At 50.3% G+C, this 12,969-nt stretch overlaps 1 protein-coding gene across 7 annotated transcripts in view; it reads left to right on the top strand.

The window, feature by feature from the left end:
- The window catches only part of Camk2b (calcium/calmodulin dependent protein kinase II beta), a 94,850-nt gene that overhangs the window by 25,499 nt on the left and 56,382 nt on the right, over nt 1-12,969 (top strand). For all 7 annotated transcript variants that reach the window (XM_026399502.2, XM_026399496.2, XM_026399501.2 and 4 more), the window contains exon 2: nt 11,246-11,340. In XM_026399502.2, the coding sequence (XP_026255287.1) occupies nt 11,246-11,340 (95 nt within the window). The remainder of the gene's footprint in view (nt 1-11,245; nt 11,341-12,969) is intronic.

The raw sequence follows: 12,969 nt of genomic DNA, 5'->3' as shown, positions 1-12,969 counted from the left end.
CTTTTAACATTTCTTTCAAGGCAAGTTTACTGTTGACCCAGTCACTCAATTTTTCTTTGAGAACATCTTTATTTCTTATTTACTTTTGGAGGATAATTTCTCTGGATACTAGATTCTAGGCTGATAGTTCTTTTATTTTTTCCTCAACACAAGACAAAAAGATTACATATATTTTATTTTGCTCTCATTTGCTTGGTTTCTGAGAAGGCTGATATAATTCTTACTGTTTCCCATGTATATGTAATTTTTTAAAAATTCTGGCTTCTTTCAAGATCTCTTTGTCTTTTACTCTGCAGTTTGAATATAATAGGACTAGGTATAGATTTCTAGGTATTTGTTCTGCTTGGTATGCTCAGGGCTTCTTAAATTCATGGGTTGATATGTGTCTTTAATTTTGGAAACTTTTCAGTCATTAATTCAGATATTTCTTCCCCTGCGCATGTGTGTGTGGTACTAGGAATGACCCCAGAGGCACTTTATCAGTGAGCTACATCCTCAGCCCCATTTATTTTTTTACTTTGAGAAAAGGGTTTCGGTAAGTTGAAGAGGCTTGCCTCCAGCTTGCAATCCTCCTGCCTCCGCCTTCTGAGTAGTAGAGCATTTGGCATATAAATCGTAGTTGTTTCAAATCCCCAGTCGGATAGTCCCACCGTCTCTGCTCTGTCTGAGTGTGTTTCTGGTGCTTGCCCTCATCTCTGGACTGTGTTCTTTTCCTTCATGTATGCCCTCTAGATTTTTATTGAAAGCTGGATGTGATGTGTGTTAGGTAGAAGCAATTAGATGCATAGGACTTTAGAGAAGTGGTAGAAGAGGAAGCATTCTAGAGTTCAGTGGTCAGGTCTTAATATTTTAGTGAGCCTATGCCCCTAGGTCATGACCTTCACACCTGCTTCTTAGTCTCTCGCTTCCACCTCTAAAGTGATACAGGATGTCCAGAAGGGGTTGAAGGTGGATATTTCCTTGACTCTCATTAACCAGTTTCCCCTGAAGGCAGGCTTTGTTCAGAAGAACAGAATGCTCTGGGATACTTAATAATAATTTTTTTTCTTTCCTACTGCCTGAAGTCCTGGGGGGTTTCCTCCAATCGTTACTGTGAAAACCTGGTAGGGCTTTTGTAGTTAAAATTCACGAAAGCACAAGTGCACCCCACGAAGGCTGGGCACCCAGGTTTTTTTTTTTTTTTTTTTTTTTTTTTTTTTTTAGAGAGGGGGAGAGAGAGAGAGAATTTTTTAATATTTATTTTTCAGTTTTCGGTGGACACAACATCTTTATATTTTTATGTGGTGCTGAGGATCGAACCCAGTGCCCCACGCATGCCAGGCAAGCGCTCTACGGCTTGAGCCACATCCCCAGCCCGGCACCCAGGATTTTAACGCTCAGGCTTGTCCACACTGAGCTTCCAGCAGTTCATCAGTCACAGTACAGGTTTCCTACCCCAGCACTGGTTCCCGGGGAGGTCTCTGCTTTGGTAAGTTGTGATTCTCCGTATCTGCCTCTCCGATTTAGGGGATGGCAGTTTACCTGTTTTCTCAATTCTTTAATGGATCCAAGAAGGGTTGTGAATTTTCAGTGTGTTCATCTTTTTGTCTATGAGGGCAGAAGTGACAACTTCCAGGCATTTAAAAAAAAAATCTATTCGTGACATTTTTCAGCATGCTTTGAGGTAGGCCCCTGTTATTTCATCTCATCAGGTCCGTGAGATATATATCATTAAATCCATTTTGAAATAGTCACCAAATTGCAACTCCAGAATTCACTTTGGGTCCTCCTGACTCAAAGCTGCCCTTCTCTCTACTCTAAGTTTCTCTGGGTCCAAGAATCATGGGCCTTGATCTTCTTTCCTTGATGTCCCACATCCCTGGTGGGACAGAAAGTACATCCTGGGTAGATCCACTGGGGCAGATCTATCATCCATGTCTGCAGAATCCCATCTGATAACTGTCATCTCCACCTGGGTCTGACCCTGCTCCTCCCAGGGACCTGTCTGACCCTGTGTTGGGAGAGGTGGGTACACAACTATGGTGTCCTAGGAAGGTTCTATAGGATCCTGGAGAGGCCGGTACCTCCCAAATATTTGCTATAAGAAGATATGCTGTACGGTGCTAGGCTGAGCCATGGCTGAGGTGCCAAGGAGGTGAGGGTGTCATCCTTGGGTACACTTTTAGGAGTGTGAAAACAGATATGTGTTTCTTACTGCTCCTACACAGGGGGCCATGGGACCTGTGGAATGAGCTAGGACCAGGGAAGTAATCGCAAAGCTTACAGCAGAGAAGTTGCCACCAGATGGGTTTGAGTTGTGAAGTGCCAGTTGCCAAAGTCAAGGGTAAATTCCCAGATCACCTTGCCCACCCCCACCCCCCACCCCCCGGGAGGAGAGAGGAGCAGAGGTCTAAGAGGTGGGACTTACACAGGTTGTGAGAGGCTGGAAGACAAGTCTATTGGTTTGTGGATCTTTCTAGACCAGGGATAGAGTTTGCATAGCCCACAGTGCCCTTCCAGTACCCAGGACAGACATTGCTAATCAATCATTGTATATTCATACAGCTGTACTCTAGGGTTCCATCTGTTCCTTAGCAGATGTTGCCAAGTGCTTTCTGCAGCCAGTCCTGGGCTTGTCATTGGGATAGAGGAGGGAGCAGTCAGTGACCAGTGGTCCATTTCATAGCCCTCTTGCTGTCCATGCATGCCTCTCCCAGCAGTCTTTCACAGTGGGAGCAGCCCAGGATGCCTATGTCCTGGTCCCTACCCTTTGCCCTATCCCTCCTATCCCCTCTGTGGGAAACAGACAGAAGCCTCCTATAGGGGCCCATGGGGTTAAGGGCTTTGGTGGGGAGGACCCAGGAAGAGAGGCAGAGACTGGGGGTCACATTCCTCAGAGAAGGACCTGAGCATATGGGGTGCTGGGTGAAAAGATCAGACCCAGCCCAGCCCTGCTGCCATCCATCTTCTTGTTCTATCGGCTTTGTTGCCTTAAGCTCTCTAGGATGACCAGACAGTCCTGTTGTGTCAGGGAGAGGTGGTGATCCAGGTGTTGTGAGGATTGGGACCTGTGAAGTTGAAATCTAGCACAGTGTTATGGAAACAGGTCAACATCATATTCTTCCCACATCCTGTACAGAACTGTCAGTGGAGGAGAGAAAACCCTGCAGACACCATTACGTGACTGAGTAAAAATGATGGCACCTTCACTCACGGTGAAAAGGTTCCTGTGTGTGGCCATTTACAAATGTGCCTCATCAGGCAAACAAGGAACAACCTCCGCTTCATTTAAAGCATTGTCGGAAGTGTAAAGAAAATAGTCGTCTCCAGATACACTTTCTTGCTTCATCCAGATGACATCCAGCCACTCAGGGTAGGGAGGTGAGGATGCAGAACAGGACGTGGGGCCTGGAGGGTCTGGGGTTTTGCAGCACTGAAGTGTGAGGCTTCTGTACCTGTGGGGGAAGGACTCCAGGCACTGAAGGAGGGGGGGTCCTCAGAGAAAGGAACCCCCAATGATAGGAAGCCAGAGGTGGTAGGGCCCCACAGGCTCAGCCCTGCCCTGTTGAGAAGGCAGAAAGAAGAAGGAACCCCACTGAGGCTGTCTTGGTCTGCGATGTGTACACAGTGACCCCAAGAAGAGCAGCTGTAGTTCCAAGATAGGTCTGTTGAGTTTGGGTGTGTCCTCAAGTGGACAGATGGGTAGCATTTCCCTAACATGCTCGTCCGCAGAAGCATTTGCTGTGGGCTTCTGTGGGTCACAGGAGGCTTCAGAAAGGGGTTGGTGTTCAGTCTGAAGAATGTTCCGTCCTCTGGAGCCTTTTGTGAATAAAGATTTCTGTGGTCAAATAGGTTAGGGAACGTTTGCTTCTCTCACTCCCTCTTTTGAGACTCAGTACCGATGACTGCACTAAGGGCCCTGAGAAGTCCTGATGTGAAAAAGGAAGGAAGGAAACTGCTGGGTTCCCTTTTTCTTTGTTCACGAAACCCCTTTTGTACCTAACATCTGTCAACATCCAATGGTGCAAATATTTGGGGAATATAATGCAGGGAATTGTTCCCTACTGCACTCAGTGGCAGATTCTGCAAGGCAGAATTGGGGGTCAGCATGTGTTACGGCTGAATTGTGTCCCCTCTAAACTTATATGTTGAAACTCTAACCCTTAGTACCTCAGAAGGTGATATTGTTTGCAGATGTGTATTAATCAGGTTAGGGTGAGGTTATACTGGCCATAAGTTTGGTTATAAAAAGGGAAAAAATTTACACAGAGACACACAGTGGACACCATGTGATCATGAAGGCAGAGGTGCACCTGCCTGCCAGGAAACAGAGGAGCCCTGGCCCAGAGAAGGAGAGAGCTTTGAGGAACCTTTGCAGGGCTCTGTGAGCCGCCAGGATTTCCAGGGAAGACCTCTCAAAGGCCAAGGTTGGAACCCTGGGCAGTGGAGAGACTGGCTTTCCATGGCTGGTGTTGTAAATTGTTATAAAACCACCCGGCAAGTGTACCTTGGAAATGAATCCTGTAGAAACAACTGAACCACTCATGGCAGGCCGTTTATGAGACAGCAAATTGGAAGCATGGCAAACGCCTGGCAGTCTCAGAAGTATCGACTGGAAGGAATGTTCTCCACGACCAAGATGAGGAAGGGATTTCGGTCAAAACATGGGAATCGTGTGTGATGTTGAATATAAAAAGCAAAAACAAAATTGGAATCAATGATAAAGCAGTGGTTGGATGCCGGCCGAGACCACAGGGAGTTTGAGTGCTCACACAGAATTCAGTCCTGTCCAGCCGCTCATCTCCAGCAGGGCTACCTCAAGACCATTTTTCAGAACCCAGGATATGTGGGCACTCGGCAGCCTGTGAGTGCAGCTTGCTCTTTGCCATCCTGGGGGTGGGTGATGGGCAGTGTCTGTCACCCTGTGGCATGTCACTCCTGTCCTGGGGGCCTCCAGCTCCTGCCTGGTGTAACACACATTTACATGAAATGCTTTTGTCATCTGGTCAACACCAGGTCAGGGGGACTGTGGAGGTTAAACACTGGAGGGCATCCGGAGGGCCGCCTCTGGGCGGAGCAGTGCACAGGTCTGATCATCTGTTAAAGATTTGCTAAAGGTGTGGAGAAATAATGAGGGGGAAAGCAGAAAAATAGAGACGAGCTGCTCCTAAATGTGTAAAAAGACACCTCCCCACGGTGTAAGAGCTGCACACCTGCACAAATAACATCAGTGCAGCTGCACCAACAGCGTTTCAGATTAGGGATTTGACAGCGACTTCAACATATTCTGAAACGATCCTGTGTACTCCATTGTAGACGCTGTAAGCAGAGAAATACATAAAAGAAAACAACACCACAGTAATCTCAACACTCTGCTTCATATAGAAGTGATTATTTCCACCAAGCTGATTAGATCAGTACTAAAATATAAAAGGGCTGGGCACAATGGGGCACGCCCGTCATCCTAGCTATGTGGGAGGCTGAGACAGGGGGATCCTGTTGGCCCAGGAGATCAAAGCCAACACAGACCCCATCTCAAATAAAATAGTGAATAAAATAAATATAAAAGGCCACCCCTCCTTTGCCTCCCAGAGCTCATTATAATTGAAGGTAGGGACATTTTTTCTAAGCCAAAACACAATTAAATAGCAACTTGATTAATTTTTTTTTAATGTGCAGGCCCTCTGTGTGGTCATGGACCTGCACCTGCTGGACTGGCCCTGGCTCCAGTCCCTATCGACACAGCAAATTTGGGGCTGACCAGGCTGGGAGATTGGACCTGGATGACCTGAGGCTACTTTCAGAACAGCTATTTAGTAATTTACAGCAGGAAATAAAACTGTTGTCCGCTCAGCCTATTAAAAAAAAATATCTGCCAGTCTGCCAGATAGGATCTGCCAGGGTTTGGGGAGAGCTGTGCTTCTTCCTGGAGGAACAGCCCTGACTCTCCTGAGTCCTTACACAGAAAATCCAAATGGGAAATGTCCATTTACAAAATAGGTCAACAGGGTTGGATATTAGCTTTTACGCAAGGTTCTTGGGCATCTTTTTGCTACAAAATAAGAATCCCTGGAATCTGCAGTAGCCTTTCTGTAGACAGACAGGGTCTCCGACTCATCCCTGGGCTGTTGCTGTGGTTGGCCTCTGGGAGCATGTGAAATGCCCGCACTGCGTTGTCAAGCAACCAAAGGCGTTTGTGGGAGAAGGTCGAAGTCCGGTTGTCAGGTTTAGTTACGCAAATAGTTAGCAGCCCTGGCAGGAAGCTGGTGACAACCCTGGACAGGCCAGCAGAGGCCCAGCATGGAGGCATGAAAGCCCAGAGTACACAGGGAGAAAACCGGGGGTGGCAGGGTGGGTTGTGGACGTGGGGCTGGGGGAAACCAAGAGGGGAGCAGGGGAGAGAAGCTGCTGTGACTCTGAAATTTCCACCAGGAAGATAGAATCCAAGTATTGAGGCAGCTGAGAGTACCTTTTGATTCAGCTTTCCTGAGCACTGCTGTGCAGGGGCTCTGAAGCCTGATGTGGGGATCGCAGAGCCTGGTCCCGGTCCATACCACCCTGGGAACAGAGTTGTGTTGTCAGTTCTTTCTGGGTGCCAGAAAGTGCCTTCTCCATGGATCGCCTTGTTTAATTTGGAGCATTATTATCTCCCTCACTGACAAAAATCCCCAGCCCGTGAGCAGGGTCTGCATGGCCGTCGGGGACAAAAGGTATCATTATGGTGTCTTAACTAGCACTCCAAGAGCCAACAGTCAGGGTAACCCTAGCTTCACTAGAAAGTCGGGCATGGGAGGGTCCATGAGAAGCTGTTTTTCAGACCCTGCTATGATCACAGGTGAGATTCAGAACGTTCCTATCTCTGCTATTTCAGCCCAGCAGTGGCCATGCTGCTCAAGGACATTTCCCTCCAGTTCACCTTGGAAAGATGTGGGTGTGACCAGGCAGTGGAGCAAGGGGGCAGGGAGCCTGAATGGCAGGACAAGGTTGCAGTGTGGCTAGCAAGGTCTGATGGAGGGCGGAGAGGACCACAAAGCCACATGTCAGGGAGCTCTCAGGGGGCCAGTGGGAGCCACAGAGAGCAGCAGGTGGCAGGTTCCTGGTAGTTTCTGGTTTGGGGGCAGCTCAGAGTCAGGGCTAACCAGAGGCCATATTCTACCTCTGAGGAGCAGTAGGGCTGGGAATAGTAGCTGGGATGAGCTGTCTGTCATAAGGTGGGAGGAGCCAGTGAGACTCCAGGAGAAGATAGGCACAGATGGGGTCCTGTGAATGTGTCCAAACCCTGACCCTTCCTCACCATGCACTCATGTAGTCTGTGCGGTATAGCCAGCTGGAAAGACCTGGTGCTCTCCTGGCAGGGCCCCTTTTCTTGGGTAAAGAGATTTTTACCTCCAGCAATGAAGCAGGTAGCTAGTGCCCACAGCCCCCAGGCAGCTCACGGAAACGGGCCGTGCAGTTCCAGGGCTCCATTCCTGCACAGAATTAATTCTTCTCTCTCAGGGCCCGTTTCCCTGGTACTGTTGATCCCACTGCAAATGAGAAAGTGTTTTGAGCCTTCAGCAAGGGAAAGACTCAAAGAGTATTTTCTTGTTTTAATTAGCTTTATTTGATTTTAAAAGCCCCATAACGCACTTGGTACCTGGGGGCCTCATGATCCGAATGAGTTATTCAAATCACTTCCTAGTAAGTTCAGTGGCAGGTGTCCCATGCCAGGCATCTCACAAGTGACCTTGATGTTCAGATGAAGTTCACAGCCAGTCTCTAGCAGGAGTGTTGACAGGGAGACCCTCCCGCCTACCTGCTTCTGGACCTTCTTCCTGCCTTGGCACCATTTCTGTCTCCTCTGCCACAAGCCACTGCCTGTCCTGCTCACCTGTAGTTCTGGATGAGCAGAGGGGGCTTCAGGCCTGTTTATGTGTGGGGGTTCCCCTAGACCCTTACTTCTGTTTACTCTGGGTCTGACCCTTTGCCCATGTGGCCTCTGTCCCAGAGATGCTTGTCTACCCACAGGGGAGGCCTTGGTGGTGGTGGGAGGGGGAGGTCTCTTGTTGGACAGCTGTAGGTGTTCCCTTCCTGTTGCACTACTCTAGGGGGGCCCACCTCCTGCTGGGGGTTCTAGAAGTCTCCCTCCTGTTGGCCACTCTAGGGGTCCCCTTTTCCATGCCCTCTCTCCACAGTCTAGCCCAATCTCTCCCTGTCCCTGGCTTTTTAGCAGCCACTGCACCACTGGGCTGGACAAAGCTGAGGCCCAGCAGCTCCACTCTGTACTCCAGCCTGCGTGTACTGCTTTCTGTTAGTTCTGATTCCTGTATCAACGGGCGACACCATGACTAAAACCAGGATCAGGGTAGGCAGGACAGAGGCCCTGCCATAGAAAGCCACAATGGGGGGTGGGTAGAAACGGACAGATAAATAATTATAATAATGTGGAGAAACTGACCCGAGACCCATGTGAAAGTTAATAATCACAGAAGACCAAGCTGTCAGAATTGGGCCATGAAGGATGTAGAGGAGTTGGACTGCGGTGGCAGGGACAGGCTTACAGTACAGACCCAGAGTCTTCCTGTTCCCTTTCCATGATTACAAGAAAGGATGGCGATGGCATTGGCCTCCCTGTTCTGGAGGTATCTAAGATGCCAATGCTCCCAGCTGTAGCCTGCGTGGCACATGCTGAATGTATTTGTGGCCACTTCCAGGGGGACTTCTTGTGATAGGGTAGTACCTGGCAGATGATAGAGCCACTGAGAAAGGAAGGGGGGGCATAGGGGGATCTGCACCTACTGGCCAAGTGCCTGTGGTGGGCTGGAGGGATGGAGGGGAAGGGAGATGGATGCTAGAGGAGAAGGAGATGGCCATTATGAGGAGAAGCCCTTTGCAGGGGTGGAAGAGGTGGGGCTGAGGAACTGGGCATAGGGAAGAGCAGCCATCCTGGGGGCTGAGCCTTCCTGTCCTCACCACCTTCTGTATCTGTATCTGGGGCTGAGTCACTGGAATGGGGACCTGTCCTTTCTTTGGGTATTCTCCACCTCACCCTGTGGACTTGTGGCCAAGAAAGAAGGGCTTCTTCATCCCTGGCCCTTCCTGTTGAGCATCTGCTGAACAGCAGGTGTTTTCCTGCTGCTTTCCCTCTCACATGGCTGTGCAGCTGGTACCCCCAACCTAGATGCCTCCTGGTCCCCAGTGTACCTTTCTCCCTCCCTGTGGCAACTGCAACTATCCCTGCTCACCTTTCCCAGTCCGTGACTATCCTAGACCCTGGCTGACAGTGCAGGGGCAGCTCCAGAGCCTTCTACAGAGCTGAAAAGCAGGTGTCTGACCTGGGGAGGGCCACCTGAGCAGTACCCTGAACCATCCATCCGCTGTAGGATCTTGGTCATTTCATGCATGACCACTCTTCTGCTGCAGAAGAGTTGTGACTTGCAGGGATTTCTGCTTATGTCTTTACCCAGGTCGGCACAGCAACTGGGGGCAGGCTCTGCTGAAGGGAAGATAAGTGTGGACCTCCTCCCTGCTCCAGGGACAGGCTTCCCCATTTGGACCCGGTGTCCAGCATCACCTATCTGTTTCTCAGAGATGAATGTCCAGCTATGCAAACTTCCCACTGAGGGTCAGCCCACATGTGTGGTTGCATCCCTGGCACAGGGAAGCCTGGACTTCCTGCTTCCTTCAGGACCTGGCCCAGAACTTTTAGGGGGTGTCCACAGAGCCAATACTGCAGGCACCATGCCCTCTTAGGCACTGAGTGGGGAACAGGTCAGGTGGCAACTCAGGGCCCCTAACAGAAGCTCTCAACTCTTGATGAGCAAGAAGGGAATGTGAGGGTGAGCATTGGGTGAGGTTGGAGTGGGCAACAGCCACACAGCGGCCCCAAGAGGCCTTTCTGCTCTCTTATACAGACGAGGAAACTGAGACTGAGAGCTACGTCACCCTGTGCAACCAGAAGTGATGGATAAGAATTGAAACCAAACTAGGCATGAAGCTCACGGCCTCTCCCTTCTCCACTCTCTCTCAGGACAGTGTCATGAGTCAAAGCAATAATCCTTTCTTTACATTTTTTATAAGAAGGAATATTTTGAGAATGTAACTGTTACACATAAGTGAAAAAATCAAATAGAACCAAGAGGCTGCAGAGCGAGCAGCCTTCCCCACCTCCCAGCCCCTCCCGAGGTAGCCCTTGTCCCCTTTTGCAGATTGACTTTAAAAGGCGAAGATGCGGCTGGGCTGCCTGGGTAGTCACTGATGGGAAGGACCTGAGTCATTTTGAATGTATTCAAGGAGGCATAGTGTGTTCATTTACATTGTTACAAATATTGTAGCAGAAAAAAGAAAAAAAAAAGTGCTTGCTGCTTAAGAGACTTCTTTCTGGTCATGGAACCTCAATTTAGACACTGGGATTACTCAGGATGCCCAGTCCAAAGAGGGAGTGAGGTTGTGCTTTGAGTGGGGAGGCTGGGCACTTTGGGGGTACAGAGACAGAGGTCAGGTGTCATAGTAGTGGGCTCAGTCTGGCTCTGGGCTTCCTCCCTTTCTGGGCTTCAGGTCTCTAGAAGTAGAAATTCTTCTGTGTCAGTTTTGTGGGAAATGCCAAAGGCCTCTCTTGATGGCCACCATCATTTTAACCCACATTCCCAAGCTCTGATTCTTCAGTGTGACACCTCCAAGCTGTTGGTGTGTCAATGTCCCTGTGGTGCCCCACTCTGGACCTCCACAGCCTCTGCTCTGACACAAGGACAGTGGAATATTCCAGGGGACTCTCTCCTCTCACTTTGCAGTTTAATGATTTGCTGCTTCTCCCTCTCTCTCCAACCTTATGTGAGTCTCTGGGTCTGCACCAAATACCAATATATCTGCCCTTGGTAGCTGGCCTCTGGCCCTTTCTTTGAAAAAGAACTAACTAGGCCTTGTGCACTTGGTATAGAACACCTGAGGGTGGGAGATGGAAGGCCTGGGGGACTATCAGTTCATCTGACCCATAAGGATATTGAGTGGGGAGTTGAGTGGGGGCCTGGACAGCCTCCTCCCAGTGTTGTGGTGGCCCCCCTTCCCTGCAGCCTTGTCAGGGTGTTTGTCTGGCAGGAGCTGTCCGGAGGCTAGGCCCTGTCCTGCAGTACCCAGTGGTGTGGGAAGGGTCCAGGCTTCCTCCCATCACTGGCCATCTGCCCAAAGCCTGGCTACTGGCTGGATACTGAGTGTTTATGGGCGATTAATTGGCTCTCTCTTTCTCCCTGTCTGTTTCTGTCTGTCTCTTGCCCGGTATTCTCCTCCCCAGGGGGGCTTTCTCTGTGGTCCGACGCTGCGTCAAGCTCTGCACCGGCCATGAGTATGCAGCCAAGATCATCAACACCAAGAAGCTGTCAGCCAGAGGTAGGGCCCAGGGGTGTCAGTGTGGCCATGGTTGGGCTGGGCAGGGGCTTGGGAGGGCTGTGGACAGGGCAGTGGATCCCTCCTAGGCTTGGCCAGTGTTTAGCTTGGCCTGGCCAGCAGTTTCACACATGGATGGAGCAGACTTCAGAGTTCGTGGAGTAGAGGTTGTGTGTGTGTGTTTGGGGGTGGGCGGGTGAAGGAGTGCAGGAGTATTAAGGCCTTGAAGGCATCTCTGTCTGAAGGATGTGTGGGTCCTCATCCCCAGGTTCAGGATGCACCTTCACTCGTTGGTTGGGTGTCCCTGGAGTCCCCACATGGCCTCCCCTTCCCAAGTCTATTTGATTTCTGTTCTCAGAGCTCGAAGGATAGATGCTCCTGGTGCTAGGCACTGTAGTGCTTTTTCCCAAGGACTGTGGCCAAGGAGCAGCCCATGACTCCAGGTGAAAGATAGGGCTGCAGTCAACGTCCACCCTCTGGCTCTGTGGCCAACTTGGCATACGACAGGCAGTTTCTTAACTGAGTCTTCTGAGCAGGAGAACAGTGCATCTACTTACCCTGGGGAGAGCTCTGAAGACTGCAGGCATGGGAAGAAAGGTCTTGCCTGGTGCTGGCCGGGGCAGCTCTGGTGCATCATGGGCCTCTCAAGACCTGCTGATGATGGAGCAGACAGATCTTTGTCCTCATGGGGGTGTTTTCAGGCAAGCTGACAGAAAACAAAACCAGAAGTCAGTCTACAGCAAGTTCCATGGTGATGGGGCACAGATCTGAATGGGGAGTGCGTGGACCCCAGGTAGGGCTCTGGATAGAGTCCCCAACATGGCAGGGCAGCAGGAATGCAGGTGTAATGGGTGGCTATCTCAGTGAGATGGCAGCACCATGTCACCCCTCCCCTCCTGGAACACTGCCAGCAACCCTGTTGAACATCTGGACACAAATTTTGGCTACCTGGGACCAGGGGGAGCTGCTTTTGGGGTGTGGGACTGGGTGAACCCTCTCTTGGGATTCTGCATGGGCTAGATGTGGACCACTGGCCATTGGTGAGCTCTGCTGGCCCCTCTTGGGCCTGCCTTGTGGTGGGGTGGGTGGGTGGGGCTGTGTTCCAGGGCCTAGGGCTGTGAGCTTCATTTTTCTCTGTCAAAACACAGAGCTGGGGCTGGGGATGTGGCTCAAGTAGTAGCGCACTCGCCTGGCATGCGGGAGGCACTGGGTTCGATCCTCAGCACCACATAAAAATAAAATAACGATATTGTATCCACCTAAAGCTAAAAAATAAATATTAAACGAAACAAAACACAGAGCTGGTTGGGAACCTGTGATGCTCAGGGTGATCCCACAACTAGTGTGGTGCCAGTTCCTGGGCTGTGGGTTTTCAGGCAGCCTCCCTGAGGCGAGGACACTCCCTTCTTGTCAAGGGCACCATGGAGAAGAGCTCTGTGATACAAAGCAGGCTGAGATGTGTGTGTACAAGTCTATGTGTGCCTATATGCATGTGTACACCTGTCTCTGTGTGTCTTTGTGTGCATTAGTGTGGCTATGTGGAGCTGTGTGTGCATGTGCGTGTGTGTACATAACTGTACGTATTTGTCAGCCTGTTGGAAACTGGGTGTTTTCTCCAGTGGAGCTTGCAGA

This window comes from Urocitellus parryii, chromosome 3 (assembly GCF_045843805.1).
Source record: "Urocitellus parryii isolate mUroPar1 chromosome 3, mUroPar1.hap1, whole genome shotgun sequence".
Classification (NCBI taxonomy): domain Eukaryota; kingdom Metazoa; phylum Chordata; class Mammalia; order Rodentia; family Sciuridae; genus Urocitellus; species Urocitellus parryii.
Note: the sequence above shows the minus strand (reverse complement) of the source record. Positions and strands in the feature narration are given on the sequence as shown.